Source organism: Ooceraea biroi, chromosome 7, assembly GCF_003672135.1.
Source record: "Ooceraea biroi isolate clonal line C1 chromosome 7, Obir_v5.4, whole genome shotgun sequence".
Lineage (NCBI taxonomy): Eukaryota > Metazoa > Arthropoda > Insecta > Hymenoptera > Formicidae > Ooceraea > Ooceraea biroi.
Genome location: NC_039512.1, coordinates 14,204,956 through 14,218,484, shown reverse-complemented (window position 1 = coordinate 14,218,484; position 13,529 = coordinate 14,204,956). Strand labels below are relative to the sequence as shown.

Here is a 13,529-nt window from a genome sequence, read left to right as displayed (position 1 = left end):
GGAAGCACTTGATGATGTAGCAGCACAAGAATAAGTCAATCAGACTTTGGTAATAACTCAAACTTCACTGGCTCTACGTTATATTTTACGCTTAGTTAGCGAATTTACGCTAGCTAGCGACTCCAATAATTAATTAAAAGTAAGTCTAGTCTAAAAAGGGTCGTCAAAAAGGTACAGTGTACAAAAGGTGTGTGTAAAAAGTGTGAGTCTAAAGTGTGAGTCTCATTCTCTGGCTGCTGCATCACGTTATATACTCAAAAATTATGATGCTTGGGGACAGGGTCCCTGTAGCTCGAGAAGGGATTACAATAAGTGGGGACGCTACGGTTAAAGCAAAAACTAAAATAGTAGGGAGGCTCTGCCCACTTAACTCATTGGTTCTTCGTTTTCGAAGATTCTTATGGTGGGATCGAAAACTTAAGTGGTGGGATTGGTCTCACGGTGCGTCTAGTGGGGACGATGAGCTCAACGGTGAGCTCAACGCTTACAAAAGATAAACGTATTTTGACGCGTAAGTTCAACATGAAATTCGCAGTACAGAATTATCGCTCATCTGTTATGCTTTTTAATCAACCGGAGTTTCTCCGAATCAAATGGCAGCTGCAACTTCCTGCCGATATGTCTTGCTCGAGATATCTATTCAACCTTTGATTAAGACAGCGGTCTTGGATTATTATTTCAATCAGGTGCCGACAAGTCACCGTCTTTTGCAATTAGTCATCATGAAATAATATTCCTTCGTGAATTTAAATCTTTATTCCTTTGTTACTTAACGCGGTGTTCACTGTCTTATTCAAATTAATATTCAAATAATTCGGTAATGCTCACAAATTTAATTCTTAAAATTATAACGCTTGACATATGCATTTTATATGCTCGTAGTCTTATGCATGAATTATTATAAGACCCTGCATACGTCTACTTAATAATATAACGCACTCAGTGAAATAATAATCATTATAAATTATTGTAAAATCAATTATTGGTATCATGAGCCTTTAATAATGTAATTAAATCATCTAAAATTATTATTTCAAGATACCATTCTAATAAACTTATAAAATCTCACTCAACCAATAATTGTCTTATAGTTATAGGGATGACTATATATATATAGATATACACGTGTATGTACTTGCACGTCTATTCTTTGGTTATTATAAAATTATTAATAAAGCAACTATTGTTGTGCCGGGCTTAATATTATAATTAAACCATATAAAATTATTATTCCACTACAATATTAGTCTTAATTAATTCATAAAATCTTAAATAACCAATACTTCTGTTATGGGTTATACGCACCTATATAAGTGTGTTCGTATATGATATGGTTAATATACTTAATTATTAACGGATTAAATGCGTAATTAATATATACTTAAATTAATGCTCAGTAACATAAAATATTCCATTAAATAAATTCAATAATCCTTACTATGAACGTAATACCATGTGTAATATACTTTTATTCATAATTAATTAACGATTTATTCTTTTCTTAATATTTTTGGGTTAAACAACTTATTTCCTTTTATATTAAATTGTTCACTAATTGATTTTCACTTTAATTGTTTTTAACTTTGTAATTTCTAAACTATTAATATTTCATTAAAACTTTCTACACTATAAATATTGAAAAATAACGCTGATTTGTTTAACAAATAGTGACTTTGCAATTTTGGTGGTTTCTCAATGATCCCGTGGTGCGATAAGAAAAATTTCATCACAGGTACCATCAGCCTAGCTAAAAATGATGATTCCCAAAAGTTGTTGGTCACTTCCGTAAAAATGATTATTTTCAAAATCTGAGGTCCCTATTAGTTTTCTCTTATGACCTAGATGCTTCAATATAATTATAACAAATTATTTCCTTACGGTTCAAATTTTAGACCCAAAACATTTAGTAAACTTTTATTGCAATTTCGCAAATTTAAATACGTACTTCTTTTTGACTAAGATTGTAGACAAATATTCTACATTCTTTTACTTATAAAATGTTTCTCCTTTTATGTTATAAAAATAATATTAATTTTTCTATACGATAAATCACTTCAAATGTGGTAATACAATTTACTACACTCACAAAACTATTTCATTGTATAATAAAATTAATTCCAAAATTTACTCCTTTAATTGTTATTAATAACAACTTATGACCTTGTACAACAATCAACACCAAATGTCTCCGTAAATTATAATAACTATCAAAGCTACACCGTCACTTAATAAAACTCAATTCCGCCGGCATTATTTTTACTCTTGTCTTAAATAACTAATTGATTTTTCCCGTTTTTATATAATAACCGACCCTATTGGTTTTAACGAAAATTACCTACTTGCAAAGGACTTTACTATAGTATAATAAAATCCATTTCAAATCAATTTGTTTCTTTGTTATTAAAAATAATTAAATATTTTCTCCTGTCAAGAACCCAAATGTATTAAGCCAAATTTGTAATACTTATCAATGGCTATATAACCATATAATAAGATATATTTTTAAATTAATTCTTTCAATTATTACAACTAACATTAATACTTTTTATATAATAAACAATATTAAGTAGCTCAATGGTTTTGCTACACCTATAAAAACCTTCATGGTATTACAGTTCAAACGATCTTAAATATTATCAATCTCGTAATATTATATTATAAATCTATCAAATTATTAATGATAAATGTTTCAAAATTATTTTATTTAACTGCTAGAGTATATAAAACTGTTTTTATATATTTTACTGATTTTATGTATGTTTTTATGTTTCAGAAAATATATATATATATATATATATACGTGACTAAATTAATTAAATAAATCTATCATAAAGCATAATAACTAAGTTATACATATATATTGTTTTTGTCCTTTTAATATTTTCTTTTCCCTTTATATATGTTAATATAATTACTTCATATATTTTTATATTAAAACTAGTACCAAGCTAAAGCTTTTAACATAATATATGTGTCGGTTAGGTTGCCAAGTAAATAATATTCTTGGTTAGACTAATAACAGACTACTGTACGTAAGCCTGTGGTTAATAATAAGTAGTGAAGCAAAATGATAAGTATCAATGGCGCTCAAAAATAACTATCAGCGGTTATACATTAATAATTAATGTTGCAAATAAAAAAAAATTAAAAATGGGTGTGAGGTGGACGTCAGGACGTCACAGTTTCATAAAATATATATATATATATATATATATACGTGACTAAATTAATTAAATAAATCTATCATAAAGCATAATAACTAAGTTATACATATATATTGTTTTTGTCCTTTTAATATTTTCTTTTCCCTTTATATATGTTAATATAATTACTTCATATATTTTTATATTAAAACTAGTATCAAGCTAAAGCTTTTAACATAATAAATGTGTTGGTTAGGTTGCTAAGTAAATAATATTCTTGGTTAGATTAATAACAGACTACTGTACGTAAGCCCGTGGTTAATAATAAGTAATGAAGCAAAAATGGTAAGTATCAATGGCGCTCAAAAATAACTATCAGCGGTTATACATTAATAATTAATATTGCAAATAAAAAAATTAAAAATGGGTGTGAGGTGGACGTCAGGACGTCACACACGATTTAGTGGTAGGATTCACACGATACATTCCTACGTGCCACGATTGCAGAAGTAACCTTGCGTCTTACTCTCCGGTGCTAAGCTGCGATACCTGTGCGCGCGAATATTCGGCACTGCTCAGTTTGTTACAGGCAGCCGGTGAAAGTATTCTTGATTTCCCCGACCCGACCGTGGTGCGGGTACAGGGCGACGAAATAAGCACTCTAGCTCTTGCACCTGGCGATAACTAGACCCGTTTCCCTCTACGAAATTACTCCGATCGCGGTATCCCCGGGAAGAATTCTCGGATTCGTTAATACCCGAAAACAGCGATCCAGCCCCGTGTCATTGCCCGAGTTAACCAACAACCGCGGCCGACCGGGACGTAACACTGTATTAAAAACAAGTCGTAAAAAATAATATCACATAAAATGCTTTAACACATAAAAGTATTCGCCAACTGCGAATACTTTTTCTGTAAAACGTATGATACGAGAGTTGGCTTGATTCACAAATTTACAATTGTATTTGCTGTGTGAATTAATTCGCTGTCTTCACTAATGATTTCATCGAATGAAAACCGCAACATTTTTTTCGCGATGAAATTCACCAGTTGCCCAAAAGTATAAAAAACTTGATGTTGCTGGATTTCAAAATATGAGATGATAATTTTAACTTATAAATTTTATGAAATGAATAAGTAAATGTAATAACGGTAAAGTAAATTCTAAAATTGTGTCATTATATTATTTTGTATAATATAATACAGGAAAACATATTTTATTTTATATGAATTTATATAACAATCCAGCAAGATCATTAAAGTTTTATCTACACTACAGTTTTATGATAGCAAAATCTGCAGAACAGATTTCGACAGAGCGCTAGCAGGTTCTGTTAACAAGATGGTTACAAATTACACATAAAATATGTTTTATCAGCAAATTGGTAGTAGAATGCGTGCAGAGTTGGGTGCTGTCAACAGGCTCTGCACGCTTTTTGTTGCCAATGTACTGTCAGGAGTATGACAACTCAGGCTCTGTCGACATAACACATACCGGGATCTCCCGTTGAGCATGTCGATATATAAAAGCATATAATTATTGCAAGAGAGACCTACCTGTATTGCGTATCCATGTATTGTACCTTGCATCCTTCTGCATTGGGAATCTAAATAAACGTTTTCTATGCGAAAATTTCCCATTCTTGCACTCTTTGTACACGCACTTATCGTAATAACTATCTACACGGCACTGACTTGATATAGTGTTTGTTTGTAATAATGTAATGGGAAAAAATAATATAAATAAAATAATTAAAAAAATGGAAAAAGAAAACTTAAAAGTAACAGAAAAAAATGCAATATGTGAAGAAATAAAAAACGAATGACAAAACCGACACGACAAAAATATATACACGCGGAAATCTTTGCAACTAATCGCGTCAGATAAAAGAAATAATAAGACGTATTGCAAATTAGATCTTACAGATCGCTAGAAAATAATACAACTTTTAAGCAGATCTGTAAAGCACGAATAGCGAAGCACCGCAGAACCGAAGAACCGAACGTTACTCGGAAAGCTTGTTACACTGACTGATTATCTTCGGCGTATTGTCGCGCTCCTTTTGTTTTATAGCACCAAATAGCCGCGAAATAGCCGCGACACTTTGAAATGTAATTCTTTAATTCATTAAAAGATTAAGGAATCTGTTTATTGTAAATGTAAAGTTGTTTTATATCATGATAGAAAGAAGTATAGTTTCACAAACCGATTTCTTCTACCCTATTATATTTCTTTGATATTTTTTATTTCGAAAACAAACGAAGATAAGGCTCGTAAAAAATAGTAACTCATATCTTTTAAACTTTGTAAAATATATATTTGTTACTGTGTAAGCAGTCGTCTTAGACATGTTTTCCAAGTAATGTCATATTTTAACGAACTTTACAATTTAAAAAAGTATCAATAGATATTTATGTATTATAATAAAAAATAAATTTCAGTATTTTGAGAATTAAAAATATTTTGCATTATAACATTACAAATAAATATGAGTGATATATGAATAACAATATTTATTTATTTGCAGTATTTAATATACAGGGTGTCCCAGAGAACTGTATCCAATGCTCCATTACCATTACCATTTTGCAATTTTCGCATTAATTAACGAGTTATTAATTATTAAAAATTGCCATATAGGCCGGCCTACCGCCAAATGTAAGCGCGCGGCAAGATACGGCTCAGCGATCATGGTTGTTAAACGCACGGGGAATTGTTTATTATAAGTGGCAATGGTTACGCACTTCCCACTGGATGTGCGAGTGGAAAATGCGAAAATTGCAAAAGTACAAGACATTTTTGTTCATCTCTGTCCCTTCTACCTCGGATACAGTTCTCTGGGACACCCTGTATATTATTTCAATCTATTCATTATAATATATACATATGTACACTACTCAACAAAAAATAGGGAACACTTTCGAAACCCTAAAAATTAAGCTATTTTCAAACCACTGCAACTCGGCGAAAAATTATCGTAGAGAAAAAATTAAAAAAGCTTTTTAAAGTTTGAAGTTTCAACTTTAACGCGCTTTCGGTAGATTTTCAAAATTTATTTATCTTTCTTGGTCTATGCTTTAAAAAGGAACACATTACTTTGTTCCTTAAAATTACGTATTTTTAACAACTTAAAACTCAATAAAATAAATTTCTTTCGAAAAATTCAACTCGCGTTCCATAAACTACATTTTGCCTACAAAACGCTTTTTTTAAATTTCCCTACGATTTTTTTTGACCGATTTACACGATTTTGAAGTTAACCCTTTTTTTCTTGAAAAGTGACGTTTACCGCCGACATTAGCGTTACCCAATGTGCACCACGTGGAGGTTGCCGGTCGGATTTTGCACATTGTGTGTGTGTGTGTGTGTGTGTGTGCGCGCGCGCGCGTGCGTGTGTGCGTGCGTGCGTGCGTGAAAGGATGAAGTGGTGAGTGAGTGAATTATGTGCATTGTATGCATTTACTAGTAGCGTGTATTGCCTCCTCTCTGATTAATTACCATTTGTAGACGTTCTTGCATATTTATACATCTCTGCATAAAAGCTATCGGAATTTCATGCCAAATATGCCTAAGCGCTTCTTCCAATTCATTTAAATTTCGTGGTTGTTCTTGGCGAGATCTTAATCGTCGTTTCATCTCGTCCCAAATGTGCTCGATCGGATTTAAATCTGGGCTATTCGAGGGATGGTTCAGCAATGCGATATCATGTCGCTCAAAAAATTGCTGCGTTACGTTTGCCGTATGGGGACGCGCGTTGTCCTGCATGAACACAAAGTTCTGCTGCAATCGACGCTTCAGCGGCAAAACGTGAGGCCGGAGAATGTCATTTATGTACCGAATGCTTGTCATTGCTGGAGGTGGCAGAAGTACCAAGTCAGTCCGTTCTGTCATCGAAATGCATCCCTATACCATAACGGAACCGCCATTATGAGCTCGTATTGACATGACACAATGTTGATCATAACGCTCTCCTTGTCGACGCCAAGTGCGTATGCGAGCATCATTGCCGTAAAGGCAGAAACGCGATTCATCCGAAAAGTAAACATTTTTCCATTGCCTTGCAGTCCAATTTATGTGATTATGCGCAAACTGAAGACGAGCTTGACGATGTGCGAGTGTAAGTCTTGGCACTCGTGCACGAGAACGTGAACGAAGACCAGCTTTTCTTAAACGACGACGAATCGTTTCTTCACTTACGTGATGCAAAGCCGGCATTTCACTTCGAACACGTCTTGCAGTAATCGTTCGTCTTTCTAAAACGTGGCGAACAATTTGTCGATCTTGTCGGACTGTAGTCACACGATGACGGCCACTGCCCTGACGTCTCGCGTATTGTCCTGTTTCTTCGTACCGTGAATAAGCTCTACTCACAACAGAAACAGATACGCCAACACGTTGCGCCACATAACGCATACTGTACCCTTCTTCCAGAAGTGCAATTATACGAGCAACTTCTGTTATCGGCAAGTGTCTACGCGGCATTTTAACAATTTTGTAAGCAGTCCAGAAGAGCTGGATAATCGGACAGAAATATTCTTACTGCTCGTATCTACGACGCTTGTATGCAACTGTCTTTATTATAAACACGAGCGCGCGCGCCTGCGTGTGCCTGTGTGTGCGATTCACCTTTGTTTTAACAATATATTGGGAAGCTCGTGTTCATAAGGACAGTTAATAAAGACAGTTGCATGCAACTGTATTTATTAATAAATAAGGTTACAGATGTTTAACATTACACTATGTGTGTATTTATTTTAAAGTACATATATGTCTTTATTTACTTTTTAAATAAATGTCTCACATTTATAAATGTGTGTATTTATTAACTTATTAATAAACATATATCCTTATTATAATATATATATTGAAACTATTGAAATACTTAGATTATATACTCTAAATAAATACTGTTAATTATATATTTACTTATATTAAATTGTTATTTAATTTAAAATACTTGTAATTCTCGAAATATATTTAATTTTTAATTATAATGCACAAATATTTAAATACGTTATATTTGAATATTACACACAAATGCCTTTAAGTAGTAGAAAGCACGTTTAAATTATTTTTTTAACCCATGTATAACAGAACAATATTTTTTAGACTCTTATGTCTTTTTGTGTATTTATAGCCTCTTATTTATGCATTTTTTTATATTTATGTATAATTTTTCTTCTTTATTCATCAATGTAGCTTTCAAGTTTTGTTCGATTTTATTAAACATTTATATATATATATATATATATATATAAAATGTAATATTAGTAAATAGCAGTTAAGCATTTACATGCACACATACACTTACACACCTAAACATTCATTAGTTACATTTGCACAATTATTTACACATACAAATATAGATATATAGATAAGACAATGATAAATAAAAAAAAATTATATATACATATATATATTCATTTTTTTGCTTAAAAAAAAACAAAAAAATATTTACAACAATTCAACCTACCTAAAACGGTAAGCCACAACAAATAATAACAAACTAACAAAAAAAAAGAAAAAAACGAAAGACCAAAATGGAGACAGTGTACCTGTACTCCGAACCATCTACATGGATCTCATAAAGGCACCTGCATTGTCGTTGCGGTGACACTAAGGGGTCACAGAACCCATCAATACCGAAACTCTACCTCAGAGCTCGGTCATTATTGCCTATAGGCAATCCTTGAGAACCCTTGGGGTCCTCCTATACAATCCGCCGCTATAAAAATCCATGGCCTAGCCATGGCACAGCTTTGCCTTTTGGGCAATCACATGTTACTGGCCGAATAAGGCAGTGACAAATAAGACAAAAGAGGTACACAACCTCGCAAATCGGCCATCAGCGAGATCCATGATAGAGGCACACTAAATGTCCCACATTACTCCCTTAACACCCACTCGTACATACACGTATACCAACACACACACAAAAGTGGAGATCACGTTTTTGGCGTCGTTTGAATTGCAAAACAAACATAAGTGCATAAATAGACAAAGCAACAAATAAGTACAAAAACATAACAAAATAAAAGAAAAGAACAATATATTAGAGGAGTAAAAAAAAGAGAAAAAAATACATATACACCCACACACACCATTATTCAAAATAATTGTAATGTGCGCAAAAGGACTAGCAAAGCAAACGAAAGGCTGAAAAGAACTACCCTTTCCTTCACTTCCAAAAACCAAAAGACACGCAACAAATACTTCTTACGAATAATAGGTTTCCCTCGAAAGCAAAGCATCTTTATCTTTACCACATCCCAAGAATGGACAGGTATCTTTTTCAAATATCGTGTACCCCCGACATTTGTCTAAGGTGGAGGGTGTTACGTCCAAACTCCACGGTCCCTTGCTTTCGTAAGAAACAGATAATAGAATTACATCCGTTTTAATAATTTCCGCGTGCTATTTATCATTCACGCGTTATTGAACCAAAACACTCACGATTGCTGTACAATATTCGGTAAATATTGACAATAACGGAGGACGCCCCAATGACCTTGACGGTGGCATATATTATAGAGGTCACTCTCCGGAGTGACCTTCAAAAGGTTTTAGCCGTCGCTCGTTGTTTATTAAATAGTTATTAACAAAAGAAGTTTAATAATTTTGCATGAATTTTCAGTTGTTCACGCGAAGCAAGAACTTGAGTTTGACATATATTACAAAGGTCACCTTCCCGAATAACCCGCATTAGGTTTCACTCGTCGCTCGTTGTTTGTTAAAAAGTTATTAACAAAAAAGTTTAATAAATAAAGCATAATTTTACGATACCATATACGTTTACGAAAGAGTATATTTGATAAAATTTTAGCTTTAAATCAGAAATAGGATTGGCTTAGGTTACATTTTCCGAAAGTGGAGCCCCGGACACATACGCTCGTTTTCCTTAGAAGGATATGTTATGATGCACTTATACGTCGGGCACCTCGGACGAATGACATAGGGGGCGGTGTGGGATGGTATCGGCATCGTTTTCAGCCCGCTTCGCGGGTGGGCGGGGGGCAGGGCTTCACCCCCCCCCTCCGCCGGAGCAGTGTAACAAATTTCACACAGATTGTGATCACTTGGTACACGGCACGGATCCCAGCGGGGGGAGGGGCGAAGTCCTGCCCTACCGCGAAGCGGGCTGAAAACCGAGCGTATGTGTCCGGGGCTCCAATTTCGGAAAATATAACTTAACTCAAACCTATTTCTGATTTAAAGCTAAAATTCCATCAAATATACTCTTTTGTAAACGTATATGGTATCGTAAAATTATGCTTTATTCATTAAACTTTTTTGTTAATAATTTTTTAACAAACAAACGGGCGACGGCTAAAATCTTCTGCAGATTACTCGGAAGTATAATCTGTATAATATATATCAAGATCAAGTCCTCACTTCGCGTAGATAGCTGAAAATTCGTGCAAAATCATTAAACTTCTTTTGTTAATTACTTTTTAATAAATAACGAGCGACGGCTAAAATCTTTTAAAGGTCACTCAGGAGGGTAATCTTGACAATATGTATCAAAGTCAAGGTCATCGGGGCGTCCTCCGTTATTATCAATATTTACCCAATATTCTATTTTTTTATATTTGACACACAGTATCAAACGGTAACCTATCGAGAACCGTAAGGCACGCAATACATGTGCCCATCGCGTGATCGTTAAACAAACATCCTCTTGCAGCAACCCTGAACGTTAGCGCATCGTCTACCTTATCACCACTACCGTTGGGTCACCTTGGCCATGAACACGTGCATTTCGTCACCATAACCATGATCACGCTCTCGCCGCTTATCAAGGTCCAAAGGTGTCCCTTCGATTTCAGCTACACGTGTCCTCCCGTTACCTAAGTTTGGGCGTTTTCCCATTGCCTAATAATGGCATTTCCCTCTCCGAATGGTCTCGAAGAATCCCCTCTTACACGATTTTTCATATATTATAAAAAGGGCAGTGAAACCGCCCGAGGCATTCTATAGTTTTCTTCCAAATCGACCAGACGTACTAGTCGCTATTTCAAATTTGAACCATTAACAAAGTCACTATCGTAAACTTAAAGTCAGTGCGAACCAGCTTACTCCTACACTCATTCCACTTTGAAATTGGAGGAGCCTTAGCGCACTGCACTTGGAATTCATCGGTCAACCCTGACTCCGGACAATTCAAAAGTAAGCTTTATAATTGATTATTTTATTTGTTTCCTTTCTTGACTGGTTGTTATTTGTTTTTTTATTTTGCCTCTTCCTTTACTTTTCCCTACTAATTACACACTTTCACTCTTTGGCTCATATAGTGGCACCTTGCGAATTTAACATCCCGCCACACCGACTAGTATTCCCTCAATTAACACCAGAGGTGACCACCGACAAGGAGGTTCAAGATCTCTTAGAAGAGCTAGAAGCGTTTTTAAGCGACCCTGATATTTTCCCTCCACCATCCGAAATATCATCTCCATCCTATTCACCCATCCCTTTCGATCAATTATTGCAACACTCTCCCGTGCGTTACGTCTCACGGTCTCCCTCTCCAATCCCACTGGAGGATTTAAAAACCTTCGCCGACCATCCTCATCACAATTTATCCCTGGTCGATTATCCATTGTTTTCTCACCTTCCACCTTTCCTTCCGGATCCACCACCTACCATTCCTCCACCTTTAACCAACACTGTAGACCCCGAAGAGTCCTAGTCAACGGATTGTTAATTTTAAGTAATTAATATCATATTTATATTTTCATTATAATTTTAATGCAGTTATTTATCTTTTTTTTCTTTTACAATTTCCGCTTACCAAATGATTACTTATTACATTTGACTATTTTAAATAAATCCATTTTTTATTGTTCATGTTAAATTTTGTTTAATTCATTCACCTCTTTCCTTCCTCAATTGATCGCACAAGGTCCTGTCCCTTGTAATAGGAATTTGATTCCCTTACATAAAAAGGACCGACGAACAGACTTAATTCGGAAGAAGCGTAAGAGTGGCCTTCGGCCGCTGACCTTCTTTCCGATAACTCGGTCGGCTCGACTCGCGTTGATACGTGAGAAATACGTGGTTTGTGCGTCTCTCTCAGGGAGCTGGACGTAACATTATATATCTATCTATCTCTCTTTCTGTCTCTGCTTCAGATTATGCAAGAATTATTTGCAGATAAGCCATGGGTGCAACCATTGTCAGTAGCTGGATCTCATGTAAATGAAAGTGAAAAAGAAAAAGAAAACGATCCATCACAAAAATGTAAAATTAAATATACTTTAAATGTACATAAAAAGTAAATGTATTATAAGTAATTATTTTATAATTATAATTTCAGGTATCAAAAAAAGGAAATTAAACACATACATACAACAATACATAGTGGATAAGAAGAACAAAGGAAAAGAAGAGAAATGCGGGAAAAACAGCATAATAAAAGAATGAATGCATTTCAGCGGATTGAAACTTTGGTGGAAAACCTATTGGCAAAAATAGATTAATTCTAATCTGAGGTTTTTATTTTATATTATAAAGTTTGACATTTTATTTTATATTATAGTTATACAGTTAAAATATTAAGTTACGTACTGTGCTGTGATAAGAATTTAATTAGGTTTTTGAATAATTTTTTGTTGTTTTGTTTTATTGTTTTAAGAAAACCTATAGTCCAGTAGAGAGCATATTAAGGGGATCCTGGAGTGGCCAGTGAACTCCGTCGCGGCGTCTGTATTACCGGAGGAATCGGTGATTTTCCTGCATTTTTCAAGAAATGCAGGAAAATCACCGATTCCGCCGGTAATACAGACGACTCCAGGATCCGCTTAAGAGCACATTAAACGGAATTTATAGTCTTTTAAGTTTAATTTATGAATATGTTAAATGCAAATCAAAACAGTATTTTCTATTAGTATTATAATGTTGCAATATATGTAAGGATACATTAGTATTATAATGTTGCAATATATATATAAGGATATATAAGGATATAGAAAACAAAAAAGCCAAAATACGATATATGCCCAGCAAACACGGGTATATAACTATTACATTACCGTAATAAAACGGAATGTAACACGCAATATTACATAGATGTACTAGGTTATATACACGTTAGTAGTAATTTCCTATTCACACATGTTACAATTATATAACGTGAATATAATACGTATGCAACATGTTATATACTCTAAATAAAGTTAGCGAATAATTATATAACATATATATAATCGTGATGTAAATTATGTAATTGTTATATTACTGTTATATTTTTTGTAACTGAATAGTAACTGTAGAATGAAAATATATATTTTATACATACTAATCCTAGAAAAAGTCTTTGAATTAATTCTAAGCAAGAACAAACTATTTCATTTGCTTTCGCTCGAAATTAATTCAAAGACCTTTCCTGG

At 33.9% G+C, this 13,529-nt stretch overlaps 1 protein-coding gene across 1 annotated transcript; it reads left to right on the top strand.

Annotated features, from left to right (window-relative positions):
• Positions 1-12,091: 12,091 nt before the first annotated feature.
• Positions 12,092-12,581, top strand: LOC113562318. Its single transcript, XM_026971373.1, has 2 exons — positions 12,092-12,381; positions 12,458-12,581. Exons 1-2 carry the CDS (start codon positions 12,276-12,278, stop codon positions 12,562-12,564), a joined length of 213 nt encoding a protein of 70 aa, XP_026827174.1. The 5' UTR covers positions 12,092-12,275; the 3' UTR covers positions 12,565-12,581.
• The last annotated feature ends 948 nt before the right edge of the window (positions 12,582-13,529 follow it).